The 16,408-nt window shown below is 35.1% G+C and overlaps 1 protein-coding gene across 4 annotated transcripts in view; it reads left to right on the plus strand.

Moving 5' to 3' along the window:
- LOC149787374 (Y+L amino acid transporter 2-like) overlaps nucleotides 1-16,408 on the plus strand; it is a 59,401-nt gene that overhangs the window by 9,703 nt on the left and 33,290 nt on the right. For all 4 annotated transcript variants that reach the window (XR_016425159.1, XM_089977955.1, XM_089977953.1 and 1 more), the window contains exons 2-3: nucleotides 7,254-7,379; nucleotides 15,707-15,806. Coding sequence is in view for 3 of the 4 variants with exons in the window: in XM_089977953.1 (XP_089834079.1) it covers nucleotides 7,254-7,379; nucleotides 15,707-15,806 (226 nt within the window). In the remaining variant the exon portion in view is untranslated. The remainder of the gene's footprint in view (nucleotides 1-7,253; nucleotides 7,380-15,706; nucleotides 15,807-16,408) is intronic.

Genomic DNA, 16,408 nt, shown 5'->3' on the forward strand with positions numbered 1-16,408 from the left:
CTGGTCATTGGACTAAGATATCAAACTGGATTATGTTGTTTATTTTTTTATTCTAGACTTCCAGTTACTATCTGGAGGAGGGGAAATTCCATCAGGATAAGATACATTCATTATGACAAAAGCATAAAAAATATAGAAACCATTTTTTTTCAATGAAATAAAGTCAAATGAAGCTAAAATATCCTTTTGGCATGCAAATTTTTTTGTGATTTCATTCGGTCACAGTTGTTACATTTACTGGTATTACTCTCAAACTAAGTTTTGGTTTTGACACAGTCACATACAAATGGGACCTAAGTATTTTATTGCAAATAATTACAACTTTCAGGCAAACTACTTGCAGCAAGAGTTTTGTGCATCAAAAGTGGATTAAAAATGTGCTACTAGTGCCACATTCCTTTGCACATCCGGCATGTACTTCTGGCACAGATTTGTCTGCCACAACATTGAGGCATACTTTTCAAGTCCATAATGGAACCATTGGAAGTAGACTGTCTCGTTACAATTAGATCCTTGTCACTCTGACACCTATAAGCTCTTAGCAGTAGTGTTGGTGGTGGTGGTGCCTTTTTCCGCTTGCTTTGTAATGTCTATAACAGTAATAAATTCAATGAGCATTCTATAATGGCTTCTAAAATTGTTTCCTCTATCTCTGAGCTATACAACAACTTCATTGTCATAGCAGTTAATATCTATGTCTCTTTCTCTGTCTCTCTTGATTAAATGCTGGCTCCCTTTGAACTTGTTCACATTCATTGCCCTACGTTCCTGGCAACTATTATTGAAAGGAACAGGAAAGCAATCTAAAACTCCAATTTGTATAAAGAAAATAAAAATGAAATACTTAATTTATGTGCATTAAATGACACTAATCTAACCAATGCTAAAACTTGTTCTGTGTGTATTTAAACAGGAACTATCATCATCATCATCATCATCATTATCACCGCAAGTGAAGTGATGTTAATTGCCATTATAGTAATTGATTTCACCATAATTAATAATGTTTTTGTATGCCTGTCATAATTCTGGTGATAACAAGTTATGACATCCATCTGTCCGTTTGTCTGTTCCCCATTTTGTTCTGCACCATAACTGAGTTCTCTCCCATTATCATACTTTATAAATAATTTCCCTTTTGGGTAAGTAAGAAGCCTATTGATTTTGTGGTCAAATATCAAGTTGCTGACTGAAAAAAATGGTTTCTGCAAAATGACATTACTCTTACATCAAAGACCTGGAAAAAAATTTGAATAACTTTCACCTGGGGTAAGGAAACAGCCTATTGTTTTCAGGTTAAAAAAGGTCAAAGGTCAAGGTCATTGTGACAGAAAAAGAAAAATTGTTTCCTGAAAATAACTTTAGCTCTACATAACAGACCAGGACTAAACTGTAGATGGTTTGCAGTTGGAATAAGTTTGAAGTGTTTTGGTTTTGAGGTTAAAATGTTAAAGGGCATATTCTCTCGCTGGAAAATGAAAATTTGTTTCTGTAGAATACTATCAGTTTTTCCCAACCAAGTACCTCATGAAAGTTTGTGGATGTCTAAGAAAAAAGTTTGTAGAGGCCTGCACTTAAGATATGGAAGATGCAACTTAATTTGGGAGGTACAGGGTCAAAGATCAGGATCACTGTCACTCAGATATGGGATTTACATGATTTGTTCTAAAATGAGTACCACGACCAAACTTTGTGGATGGCTTGTACTTAGGGTAATAAAGAAACCTAATGATTTGGAGTGTCTAAAGATTATGGTAAGTCTAAAAAGAAATGGTTTCTGCACATTGAGTTTAGTTTAAGACACTATACATCAATGAGACCCATTGGTCAATTATCTCCAGTCAACCTTCATGAAGGACTGTTAAAAATGGGGAAGGCATATAATGTACCATTCATGGTGCACATGTCTCCAGTGTTTATCTGAAAATTGAAAGGTCTGCCTCATGGTAAACATGCTAAAAAATTTTGTAGTCTTTAGTTTTCCCATGATAATTTGTATTTGTCCATATTTTCAGTATTTTGTAAAACTTGGCTTGATCCTTTTACAGTCTAAGTTAGGGCTGATGATGGTGTGCATGCTGGTTTTATATCTATCTGTACATTAGTCCCAGTTTCAGCACTGTAAAGTGTATGTACCCAGAAGGGGTGGGGGTGGAGTAAGGTAGTCATAATTGGATCCCTTCACTTTGGTAGCAGGGAGTGCTGATTGGCTGTAACCTCTTTGTGAATTTATGTGTGCATTGGGATTGTTACTGGAAGGTTATACAAGGTACAAACCCTCTTGCATGATGGGAGTGAGTGATTTGCAGTACCCCGTTAATCTTAGTCACAGATCTATCTATCAATCTGTCAATATCATTTATACACGTGTGTATGTGTGTGTTCTTTATATAATCTTTCTCTCTAATTTGGATAATTAAAGGTAGTTTAACTGGAGTTGCTGTGTGATATATAGGTCACAGTAACATTCTTTTGACCCAGTCTTGTAGCTATACTTGAAGAGGAATTACCCAAATGGGATTTTTTTAAAATATGTGTACAACATTGCACAATAATCTTCCATAAGGTTTAGTAGAATTTTGTACAATTGAACATAAAGCAGTAATGATGATGGACCATGAACAACTAAAACATCTTGACAGTCATCTTCATCATCATCATCATTATCATCATGAATAATGCCAAATACATATCTCATTAGCAGTTAAAATTAATGACTTTAACAATAACTCCATTGTTCTTGATGATGATGATGGTGATGATATGAGGAAAAAGTATAAACATCAAAATCATTTTAATGGTGACCATCAGCATCATAAAGGACAGGAACAGTAGAATCTTAGACTATTTGAACAGAATACAACATAAATTCAGCAATTCAGGCTTAAGCTTACTTCCTTAATTCATCTGATAAGCATGTGTTGTAAATTATTCATATTAGAAAAACTTGCTTGATGGACCTAATACTTTTCCTGAATTAGTGTGACAATTGAAGAGAGAAAATCTTATTCCGGTTGATAGTGATATAGTTATGCAGTATGGGTATTGCCACTGGGCAAATTGGGTTGATATAGTTTTGCAGTATGGGTATTGCCACTGGGCAAATTGGGTTGATATAGTTTTGCAGTATGGGTATTGCCACTGGGCAAATTGGGCTGATATAGTTATGCAGTACAGGTATTGCCACTGGGCAAATTGGGTTGATATATATGCAGTATTGGTATTGCCACTGGGCAAATTGGGTTGATTTAATTATGCAGTACAGGTATTGCCACTGGGCAAATTGGGTTGATTTAATTATGCAGTACAGGTATTGCCACTGGGCAAATTGGGTTGATTTAATTATGCAGTACAGGTATTGCCACTGGGCAAATTGGGTTGATATAGTATGCAGTATAGGTATTGCCACTGGGCAAATTGGGTTGATATAGTCTGTAGTATAGGTATTGCCACTGGGCAAATTTGGTTGATTTAATTATGCAGTATGGTATTGCCACTGTGCAAATTGGGTTGATATAGTATGCAGTATAGGTATTGCCACTGGGCAAATTGGGTTGATATAGTCTGTAGTGTAGGTATTGCCACTGGGCAAATTTGGTTGATTTAATTATGCAGTATGGGTATTGCCACTGGGCAAATTGGGTTGATATAGTATGCAGTACAGGTATTGCCACTGGGCAAATTGGGTTGATATATATGCAGTATTGGTATTGCCACTGGGCAAATTGGGTTGATTTAATTATGCAGTACAGGTATTGCCACTGGGCAAATTGGGTTGATATAGTTTTGCAGTATGGGTATTGCCACTGGGCAAATTGGGTTGATATAGTATGCAGTATTGGTATTGCCACTGTGCAAATTGGGTTGATATAGTATGCAGTATAGGTATTGCCACTGGGCAAATTGGGTTGATATAGTCTGTAGTATAGGTATTGCCACTGGGCAAATTTGGTTGATTTAATTATGCAGTATGGTATTGCCACTGGGCAAATTGGGTTGATATAGTTATGCAGTATTGATATTGCCACTGGGCAAATTTGGTTAATTTAATTATGCAGTATAGTATTGCCACCGGGCAAATTGGGTTGATATAGTTATGCAGTATTGATATTGCCACTGGGCAAATTGGGTTGATATAGTATGCAGTATAGGTGTTGCCACTGGCCAAATTGGGTTGACATAGTTATGCAGTATGGGTGTTGCCACTGTGCAAATTGGGTTGACATAGTTATACAGTATTGGTATTGCCACTGGGCAAATTGGGTTGACATAGTTATGCAGTATAGGTGTTGCCACTGGGCAAATTGGGTTGACATAGTTATGCAGTATGGGTATTGCCACTGGGCAAATTGGGTTGACATAGTTATGCAGTATGGGTATTGCCACTGTGCAAATTGGGTTGATATAGTTATGCAGTATGGGTATTGCCACAGGGCAAATTGGTTTGATATAGTATGCAGTATAGGTATTGCCACTGGGCAAATTGGTTTGATATAGTATGCAGTATAGGTATTGCCACAGGGCAAATTTAGTTGATATAGTATAAAGTTTGGGTATTGCCACAGGGTAAATTGCAAAAATATTGTATCATAAATAACATACATTTTAAAAATTTGTAATAAGTTTTAAAAGTACTAAATTGTCCAGACACCAAGTATGTATTTTTCAAGCCAACACAAAACAATCAGGATGAAATGTAAACTAAGTAATGTTGACCTGTTCTAAAAAACGTGTTTGAATAGACAACTTTCAGGTCATGAAACTGCTTTGATAACCTGTATTATCATGTGGGTTAACTGAAGTTATCATTCATAGGAAGAAATACAAACAGCTAACACACTGTAAAGCTTGTGATTCCTCAGTGTGATATACCACAGTTTGTGATTCCTCATTGTGATATACCACAACTTGTGATTCCTCAGTGTGATATACCACAGCTTGTGATTCCTCAGTGTGATATACCACAGCTTGTGATTCCTCAGTGTGATATACCACAGCTTGTGATTCCTCAGTGTGATATACCACAGTTTGTGATTCCTCAGTATGATATACCACAGCTTGTGATTCCTCAGTGTGATATACCACAGCTTGTGATTCCTCAGTGTGATATACCTGATAGCTTGATATAGACAATTCACATTCTCAGTAAAGTGGAATAACTTGTGGCCTATAGGTGTTTAAACATTTATGTGGATTACTCTGTTTTCCCTTTTCTTTTAAGCTACTGGGTTGACATGTATTTGTGATAAGTCTGTCAACATCTCAAACAGTTTTACTCAGTGGCAGACATTTTCCCCTTAATTACCTCCTTTTGGATGCAGTCAGTTTGGCCTTTCTACCTTGAGTAGCATTATCAGGGAATGATATTCCATAAATGAATTCCTAAACCAAAGTGATTGGATTATCTACATATTTAGGGCAATCATTTCCATATTTGAAGATTTTGTGTTGAGATCTATTTTAGCATCTTTTAAGGAAAATATGAATAGTTTTTCATATTTTCAGCAGTAAAATAATATGAATACTGGTATGTATCTTTGATGATACAGTCTGTTGTCAAAGACAGTGTTTACATTACAGAAGTATATTGGTATTGGAACTAGCTCCAGCCAGTTCTGTGTATGTGATTATAATCTGGGTCACATTCATAGATAAGTTTGTAGGGATGATTGAGACTTATTGGGCTTTAATCAGTTAATGTTGTTAAAACTTTACACTTGACTGATTATGCAACAAGACATCCACCTTGTTTCCTTAACTTGCCCAGAGTTCACAAAACTGAAGTATGGTAGTTATTTAATTTGGGACTGGTTCACACTTATCACACTACATGAACACAAAGCTAAAGTATGTAATTATATAATTTAGGATTGGTTCACACTTATCACAGTATTTGTTGTTATGACTCTATGGTCTTAAACTAAGTAAAGAAAAGAGAGAAAACCAATATGTTTTGTAAAATTTGACAAACAATTTGTTTCCATACAATACTAAATGAAAATTTAAAATGAACTTAGAGTATTGTGAATTAAATCCAAAATCGTCCTTGAAGTTCTATCACAAGGCCATATGTATTAAGTTCCAATTGAATTCCAGTGGTATTCCAAATAAATTCCAATATTGAACATGTTGATGTACCTGAATTCTTGACTATTCTAATGTGTCAGGGTCCTGGATTGTGCTAAGAGTCTTTTGATTTATCACAATATAATCCAAAATGTCTTTCTCTGAATTAACTATAATTCCAAATGTTTCTGTCCAAGAATATTATTGAGCACTTTTTAATTCCAGTTAATAATAATTTTAATAAATTAATCCACCCAAATTAAATACTGAACACAGTGATGAGACTGATTCCACTTCAAGATGTTAAGGCAAGAATGAGTAATTTTTAGATACACAAGATAATATACCCCTCTGTTTAACCTAGGTTGCATATACCATTTACTGAAAATACTGTCACTTAATGGAAACTGCCATTCCAAAAGTTTCTAGGGTCAGAATCAAGACTATAAACCTGTTTACCGTTAGTAATGATCTGAATATTTGATTTATACACATAGAAAAATATTGGATATGTATTGTGTTGTTTAGAAAATAAATGCCACTGGTCTAGTACAACATGAACTGATTTTGGACAAGGTCAGGTATGAAATACAGATGTATATAACATATAATTTTTAAGAAAAGCCAATAAATAATACAAATTAAATATACATAACAATGTACACAAAACTAAAGTATGGTATGGCTGGTTTACACTTATTACAGTACATGTACCCAGATTGACATAATTTTTTTACAACAGAAACAGAATACAAATAAAGAATTCTGGTTATTCATTAACCAGAATTCTTTATTTGTAAAAGACTCTATGCTTTAACATTATTATGACAGTGTTCTTTAATGGCAGGTAATGATATACGGCAACCTAGTTTACCTAGACCACGTCGGACAAGCATAGGACTTGCTGGATGCATCACTATATAACCCTAACAGGAAAGATATTAATTTTGTGGAATTTTTTTGTGGAAATATTTCTAATTTTCAAAAGTATGCAAATTATCTGAACAAAGTAAAATGAATTTTTATTATTATCCAGATAGTTAGATCAGTGATAGTACAAGCATCTCAATTATGATTATTATTTGTTTTAGTAAAAAACTAATGTTGCTAAAATAATTTAATTTATAATTTACTTTATCTTAATTATGTACTATTTTGATAAAGTTTACACAAAATCTGTTTTGCAGTGCTTATTGTTGTGCTGAACTGCATGTATCCAAAGTATGTCGGTAGGGTGCAGACATTGCTTGCCAGTACAAAGATGGTGGCCTCGGTCATCATGATCATCGCTGGTGCCATCAGACTTGCACAGGGTAAGGTTTAATAACAGGATTTGTTTATGTATGCCATCAGACTAGCACATGGTAAGGTTTAATAACAGGATTTGTTTATGTATGCCATCAAACTAGCACAGGGTAAGGTTTAATAACAGGATTTGTTTATGTATGCCATCAGACTAGCACAGGGTAAGGTTTAATAACAGGATTTGTTTATGTATGCCATCAGACTAGCACAGGGTAAGGTTTAATAACAGGATTTGTTTATGTATGCCATCAGACTAGCACAGGGTAAGGTTTAATAACAGGATTTGTTTATGTATGCCATCAGACTTGCACAGGGTAAGGTTTAATAACAGGATTTGTTTATGTATGCCATCAGACTTGCACAGGGTAAGGTTTAATAACAGGATTTGTTTATGTATGCCATCAGACTAGCACATGATAAGGTTTAATAACAGGATTTGTTTATGTATGCCATCAGACTTGCACAGGGTAAGGTTTAATAACAGGATTTGTTTATGTATGCCATCAGACTAGCACAGGGTAAGGTTTAATAACAGGATTTGTTTATGTATGCCATCAGACTTGCACAGGGTAAGGTTTAATAACAGGATTTGTTTATGTATGCCATCAGACTAGCACATGGTAAGGTTTAATAACAGGATTTGTTTATGTATGCCATCAGACTTGCACAGGGTAAGGTTTAATAACAGGATTTGTTTATGTATGCCATCAGACTTGCACAGGGTAAGGTTTAATAACAGGATTTGTTTATGTATGCCATCAGACTAGCACATGGTAAGGTTTAATAACAGGATTTGTTTATGTATGCCATCAGACTTGCACAGGGTAAGGTTTAATAACAGGATTTGTTTATGTATGCCATCAGACTTGCACAGGGTAAGGTTTAATAACAGGATTTGTTTATGTATGCCATCAGACTAGCACATGGTAAGGTTTAATAACAGGATTTGTTTATGTATGCCATCAAACTAGCACAGGGTAAGGTTTAATAACAGAATTTGTTTATGTATGCCATCAAACTAGCACAGGGTAAGGTTTAATAACAGGATTTGTTTATGTATGCCATCAAGCTAGCACAGGGTAAGGTTTAATAACAGGATTTGTTTATGTATGCCATCAGACTAGCACAGGGTAAGGTTTAATAACAGGATTTGTTTATGTATTCCATCAGACTAGCACATGGTAAGGTTTAATAACAGGATTTGTTTATGTATGCCATCAGACTTGCACAGGGTAAGGTTTAATAACAGGATTTGTTTATGTATGCCATCAGACTAGCACATGGTAAGGTTTAATAACAGAATTTGTTTATGTATGCCATCAGACTAGCACATGGTAAGGTTTAATAACAGAATTTGTTTGTGTATGCCATCAGACTTGCACAGGGTAAGGTTTAATAACAGGATTTGTTTATGTATGCCATCAGACTAGCACATGGTAAGGTTTAATAACAGGATTTGTTTATGTATGCCATCAGACTTGCACAGGGTAAGGTTTAATAACAGAATTTGTTTATGTATGCCATCAAACTAGCACAGGGTAAGGTTTTATAACAGGATTTGTTTATGTATGCCATCAAGCTAGCACAGGGTAAGGTTTAATAACAGGATTTGTTTATGTATTCCATCAGACTAGCACAGGGTAAGGTTTAATAACAGGATTTGTTTATGTATGCCATCAGACTAGCACATGATAAGGTTTAATAACAGGATTTGTTTATGTATGCCATCAGATTAGCACATGGTAAGGTTTAATAACAGGATTTGTTTATGTATGCCATCAGACTAGCACATGGTAAGGTTTAATAACAGGATTTGTTTATGTATGCCATCAGACTAGCACATGGTAAGGTTTAATAACAAGATTTGTTTTTGTATGCCATCAGACTAGCACAGGGTAAGGTTTTATAACTGGATTTGTTTATGTATGCCATCAGACTAGCACAGGGTAAGGTTTAATAACAGGATTTGTTTTTGTATGCCATCAGACTAGCACAGGGTAAGGTTTAATAACAGGATTTGTTTATGTATATCACAGACCCACCTTTGAATAGCATCGACATAGATCTGATGTCATGATGTGTTGGCAAATCAGGTTCAGCATTCTTTTCTATTTGTTTAAGGCCCCTGTTGGAACATACCCCATTATAAGGCACCCTCACTTATAATATGGCCCATATTTATGACTGAACAATGGTAGAAAAAGAGGAGGGGGCATTGTAAATGGCAACCCTTCAATATTGGTGCTTTCCACTAGGTTTTCACATTTCCATTGGAAGGACCATTTGACCACACAAACCATTCAGATTGCTTCATATTGTCAGTAGTACTTCATGATTAAGCAGTGTCAAATAATAAAATGCATAAATCCCTCACAATAAAATTCCAGATTCTCACACAGTATTGATAGTTTCCATTTAATTGTCTGAATTTCACTTCATTTTACTTCCTGGCTAATGGGACCAAGGATAATGTGATTCAACATCATTACATGCCAAGTAATTATATAGAGTACAAACTAAAACTTCTCTAACATATATGATAGTATTATTTGTATTAATGATGGGTGCCGTTTAAAAATTATCTAACCTGTATGATAGTATTATTTGTATTAAAATATTAATTCTGCCTTCTATTATCAAGCATTCTTATATATATATATATATATATATATATATATATATATATATATATATATATATATATATATTTGCTATGAACCCATTGGCAAGTTGATACTTTATGTTGAATTCATTATTTGCCCTTGGGCCATAATTTTTGGAAACTTGAGGTCTCCATAATAACCATAAAAGCACTTTCTGAATTATGAAAAGATGAATTCATTTATACAAACAGAATTGTTTCTTTGATGCCTGCTCTGCTGGTTTAGTGGTAAAAACATCTGCCTCAGATGTGGGAGGTTGCAGGTTCGAACCCCAACTGAGTCATACCAAAGACTTATAAAAATGGTACTTAAGCTGCCTCACTAGGTGCTCAGCATTAAGAGGTTAGTGTTAGGACTCGTCAGGATAATGTGACTGGGTGGGACATAATAATACATGTCTGTGGCATGATGCCCCAGTCCTAGACATCACTATGAACTGCCACACTGCAGATATGTTTGTGATATGACTGCAGAATTGTTAAAGCTACGTTAAAAATCCATAACACATGCACACACACACATTTTGGGGACTGACCAATGGATATTAATTTGTTAACTATGAATAGCTATTTGTTTCACCTGTTATCTTTTGTTAACAGGAGATCTCAGCCCATAACGGAGTCAGTCAATAATGGAGTCGGCCCAGAACAAAGTTGTCCCATTATAGATTCGGCCCATGCAAATTTAATTAAGAAATTTCTCCATAACATACTTGAACCATTACGGAGTTGACACACAACAAAGTATGTCTTACCCTTGATCTTTTATGGCTTTGTAACACTTGGTGTTATTGTACAGGAGCCAATAATGTTTGTTTTGGACCAAAATTTGTATTTTTTGGTGATCTTGTATGGGATTGTCACATCTGTTGTTATTGAACAAGAAATATTTAATCCAAACATGTTATTTGCTAACTAATTAGTTAAACATTAATGAGTATGAAATTTTTTGGTGTGATTAACCGTGAGGAGAACATACCCCCAAAATTAAATGATCATATCAACACATCCATGGATACGGACCTTTGTGTGGAGTGTTCCAAAGTAATAATTGCAAAGCAGCATGCACTAGCTTGAGATTTCTGTAACTCATGGCAACAGAGTTTATAATATAGGTATGTTACAATCATTTTTTGGTACGACCACTCTGGTGGCTTAGTGGTTAGAGCATCCACCTCAGATGTGGGTGGTCGTGGGTTTGATCCCTGGCCGAGTCATACCAAAGACGTACAAAACTGGTACTAACAGCTGCCTCGCTTGGTTGGCCTGGTGTCAGGAAAATGTGACTGGGTGGGACATCATGCTACATGTCTGTGGCATGATGCCCCAGTGTTAGACATCACTATCAACTGTTACACTGCAGACATCGTAGCAATATGACTGAAAAATTGTTAAAGCTATGTTAAAAATCAAAACCACACACACACACACATTTTTTGGTACCCATATTTCGTTCACAATGATGTTTACAATATCTTTGCTCAATCATGTTTTTTAACTTACTTGAGATTCAGCCTTTGAATTCAAACCATTTGTCTTGATTTTATCAATTGAATAGTATCAATGTGCCAAGGAAGTATTGTACGTCTAAACACTATACATTTGTATAACTTATATGATCCAGTCATGAAAAAGAGATTATGCTAGAAGAACATATACACAGAGTTCAGCATACTATGTTTAAAGAAGTGGATGGCCAACTCTGTTTAAGGATGTGGATGTCCAACTTCACCAGTACTGGGCAAATTATTCCAAAGGGGAGATAAATGCGTCAAAACTACTGAGGCAGTGTGCTCATATCTATGGTCCTACCAATGACTAATCATGTGACTAATTTATTGTTATTGGTCACTGAAATAAAACCTAAAAATATCACGTTATTTTTCTTATTAACTGTTTTCTGTTGGAGTTAAAGTATACATCAACGTAGTCATGCAGGTGAACATACTCTGATTAAATTAAATATTACTTTTTGTTTTTCATATTTATAGTAATATATCTTAAATCAATCTAATCCTGATTTATGAAATTTCGGCAACTTAAATGTCATCAAAAACTTTTTACAACTGAAAATTGTTTTTCTGATGAACTTTTTTCAGGTACTAAATTGGGTCAGGAAAAGTGGATGTTGAATAGTTATTGCTGATAATAAATAAATACACCACTCCCTCGATAACTCGCGCACATCGGGGTCCATAAACATCGACCGCACTATAAGCGAGGGGCGAGTTATCGAGGGACCTATAAAATAAGCCCAAAACCAATAAAGTGATTGACGACATAACGGAAAAATAAGGGGGAGTAGGCAGATTATACTGTTGAATACTCACTTTATAATCGTTCTGAGATTAACTGTTAATAAATATCTCTTCATAACGGTGTACTTTATTATTTTCTCGTAGGACAACATTAAAAGTTTCAGGATAAATTACAGTATATTGAGGCGATCATCGAAAACATTTTTCCATGTGGTTTCCGTTCCCTGAACATGTGTACCACTTCACACATTGTGTACTACGTCACTAATTTTTATGTTGAATTGTATACATTCTAGTTTTATTGTTTGAGCCAAATTAGAAGTTTTTTTTATACACAAAAGATCGACTCTTTTCGAGAAACAGTGTCGATCGAACGATAGATAGATAGATAGATTTGAATGCGATAGAAGTAAAATGGAAAACAAAAAAAAAACAAGAGTTAATCAGTACTAACATATTTAATTGGTCTACAAATTTAAAACAACGTAAATTAGAACAAGTTAATACTTGCCGTTTGTGCCACGCTTGACAAATATCAATTCACTTTTTGAAAAATCAGTTAATTTTTTTTTGTGTGTGTTACTCCTTGGTTTCTCTGCCGCCGAGCAAAATCCCTCAGATTTCTCAACTGCATGAGCTTTACATTGTCAACATTTTGGGTCTCCAGCCACCTTATGGCAATATCAAAATATTTGATTGCTTCCTGTGCAGAGGGCCCACCTCCACGGGTGCAACATCTGCGTCTGCATCACTTTCAACACTTGTGTTACTCCAGTTAGAATCGTCTTCTGCTGCAAATTTGTTCGCTATAGAAATAATTATAGTTTCATCTGACAAATATTCGGCTGTAGAGCAATCATTGTCAGCACAAATCCACTCCTCCATCAAGAGAAACGCCCATCTCAGGACCATGAGTCTGTTCTATTTTCTCCCAAACAGCCTCGGCATTAATGACATCAGTTTCACTGAAACATTCGAAGTCACTATCGTCGTCGTTGTCTCTGTTACTGTTTTGCTTTACGTCAAAGGCAGCTCCAAGACCCTTAATCCAGCACCCGAGGTCTCTTGTAATCGATTTTTTTTTTTTAATGCAACAAACACTTCCCCAAGTTGTTGATCAAAACAAAGCCGGCATGTACATGTAATTAGGTTCTCACAGAAGTACTCACGGGTTTCGATGTGACGGTCGATTGACTCTTTTCATGTTTTCAATGAACAGACTATGTTGTGATTATAATGTTTACACTGAAACGGAATTAAAGGATTAGAACGTGACTTTCACACAGGAAGTCGTTTAATTGGTGTTTATTTCATTCTCTGTTGCCACCTGTTAACATTTACCAGAAGTTTTCATTGATCGCTATTTCACCAGACTGTTTATTTACAGTATAATGACAACTATTTATCCTAAAAACTTACATAATATATGATATCTTTAAACAGAGGTCTCGCTAGGATTTTAAAACTGGGTCTTTCTGCCTCTGAATTCAATCACTAAATATCAGTATATTTTCTCACTCGCCCGCCAAGTCAAAGCCTTTGAACTAGCCGCCTAGCTGTTGCATCATGTTCTTTTTTTTTTTTTTTAATGTACTCTTATGAAAAAGCAACAGTACATCAAAGAGTCTTTCAGTCACTGAATTCTGTCATTGTAAATATCAGCACAGTAAACTGATCAACACATTTTCCCACAAAGCAGGTGGCTGAAACAGGACCGGCAAATCTTTGAATTTTCCCGCGCACCTATTACATGCGTACGGAGGACTCCCGCCTCAGTGATTTTCTGCGTCCCAGATCACAAATTGGCGTCCAAATACGCGTAATTAAGCGTTTTCAAGATCTCAGAAATTAATTCTTCTCTAGAACTTGCAAATTTCAAAATATGGATTATATTTTTACGGGCATTAATCACCATTTTCGATGATAAAACGAGCAATGTATCAAAGTTTAATTTATCAATTCTTACCGTAATTTTTTTCATGTTCAGCATATTTTAAAGATATTTTAAATACATTTTCTCTGGAAAAAATCGGGAGCCAAGACGGACACCGCGTTATAAGCGGGATCGCGAGTTATCCGGGCGCGAGTTATCGAGGGAGCGGTGTACAAATAAAACATTTAATTACTGTTTGTATTGAGAGAAGGAATAAAACTGGTCTAAGATGAGCAAAGATACAAAATTTAATGCTAGAAAAATAAATGCATAAGAATTTGAAATGTTTGCTTTGTTTGTATGCTTATCTTTTATTTAAAAAAATTATAAAGTCAAATTAACATTACAGACTTTGAAGGACAAAGACATTTTAAACTTAGAATAATGGAAAATATTTACTGTTGATACAAAATTTACAGTATATGGATTGGAAGTGTAACTGTAATCAGATTCACAGATGTCAACACGTTTACTATTACAAATAGTAGACCAGACAAATGCTATCAAAAAACTCAATATTTAACAGCAGCAGGAAAAGAACAGTTTCAAAATGTTGATTATGCAGTTTATAATTTAAATAATCTGCGATTATGATTTTTTTCCACTACATTTCTGTTGCAGAAGAAATGACCATTGAAAGAAACGTACAAAGAATATAAAATATGAAATGGCTGTTGAACAAAAAGAACATTACTATTATATAATATATGGACTGTAAGGCTGACCAAACATAAAATTGGCCGAGTACATAATGGGCCAAGTTTGTTATTTGGACCAAGTAAATTATTGGTCAATTTGGGTACGCCAAGTTCATTACTGAGATGAATCTGTTATGTGCTGAGCAGTCCCAAAATATATCTTTCTAAAAAAAATTAATCTTTAAATTTCTAACACAATATAGCCAGTCTTGTGCTAACATTTAAACCCTAGACAGGCATGCATACATAATTGATGCAACTATTAATCCCTGAGTCTCTCTTAGCCTTGTGGTCATAACTTATTAACTGTTTATAGCCCCACCATAAAAATGCATGTACACTTACTTGGCATTACAAGTATCAAGTCATCTTGGGTCTCTTGTTATCCAGGGGGGACTTAGAAACTGTTTATAGCCTCATCTCAGAATTATAGATACATTAACTTGAGATGATAGGGGAATTTGTTCATTGTAACCAACAGAAATGCATTGGGTTCATGCCAAAAGAGAGAAGACATAGACCTCTGTGGAAAATTGTCACAGTATTTATCAGAATCGTTAAGAATTTCTTATTACCAGGCCTTAACTATAATATTCATTTTCCAGAAGAATGACTTCCCTCACAATGTACATTTATGATAAAAAATTAACAAAATTCTTATATATATATATATAAAATAATGTTACAACCTAGCCTTTGCCTTAGCTATAAATAAAAAAGTTTGATTGTAATATTTATATTTCTGTAAACCTATTGTACATATTAAATCTATATTTTTCTTCAGGTGAAACAGAAAACTTTCAAGATCCTTTTGAGAATACACACCTGACACCAGGAAATATTGCCATGAGTGTATTAGCAGGAATGTTTATCTATGGAGGATGGTAAGTCAGTGAATTGCCAGGGGAGGTGTAGCAGGTGCATTTGCACCCTTTGTTTTGCCCAACATTTAACTACACAAGCAGAAAAGTCATATTTCTGTACAGAAATAGATTTGACTTGTGTAACTTAAGTGTATTTAGCATTAGTGATCTTAGATGTGTCAACTTGAAAATCTTGTTATTGCTACTTTTCCTGGGCAGCTGGTCATGTTGGTTTTCATGAAGAGACTTCATATGATGCCTTGTCAATCCATTGTCCAAGCATATAATCAGGTGTTATGATTCTGACACCCACTCATGCCAGCCCAGGCCTGATGCATTGGTGTGTCCTTGGAAAAGGTTCTTGACTACAGTTTCCTTGCCATGATATATAAATTGCTGAAAGTGCTTTTAAAGTCCAACCAGCCAACCTAAATGAATTGGTGCAGGTTAGGCCTCCAGCTTTTAAAAACCAACCAACCATATTAAATGAATCGGTGCTGATTAGACTTCCATCTGGCACAAAACCAACCAGCCAACCTAAATGAACTGATGCTGATTTAGACCTCCAGTTGTTAAAAACCAACCAGCCAACCCAAATGAATTCGTGCTGATTAGACCTCCAG

This window comes from Sinohyriopsis cumingii, chromosome 12, assembly GCF_028554795.1.
Source record: "Sinohyriopsis cumingii isolate HCF-2022 chromosome 12, ASM2855479v2, whole genome shotgun sequence".
NCBI classification, from domain to species: Eukaryota; Metazoa; Mollusca; class Bivalvia; order Unionida; family Unionidae; genus Sinohyriopsis; species Sinohyriopsis cumingii.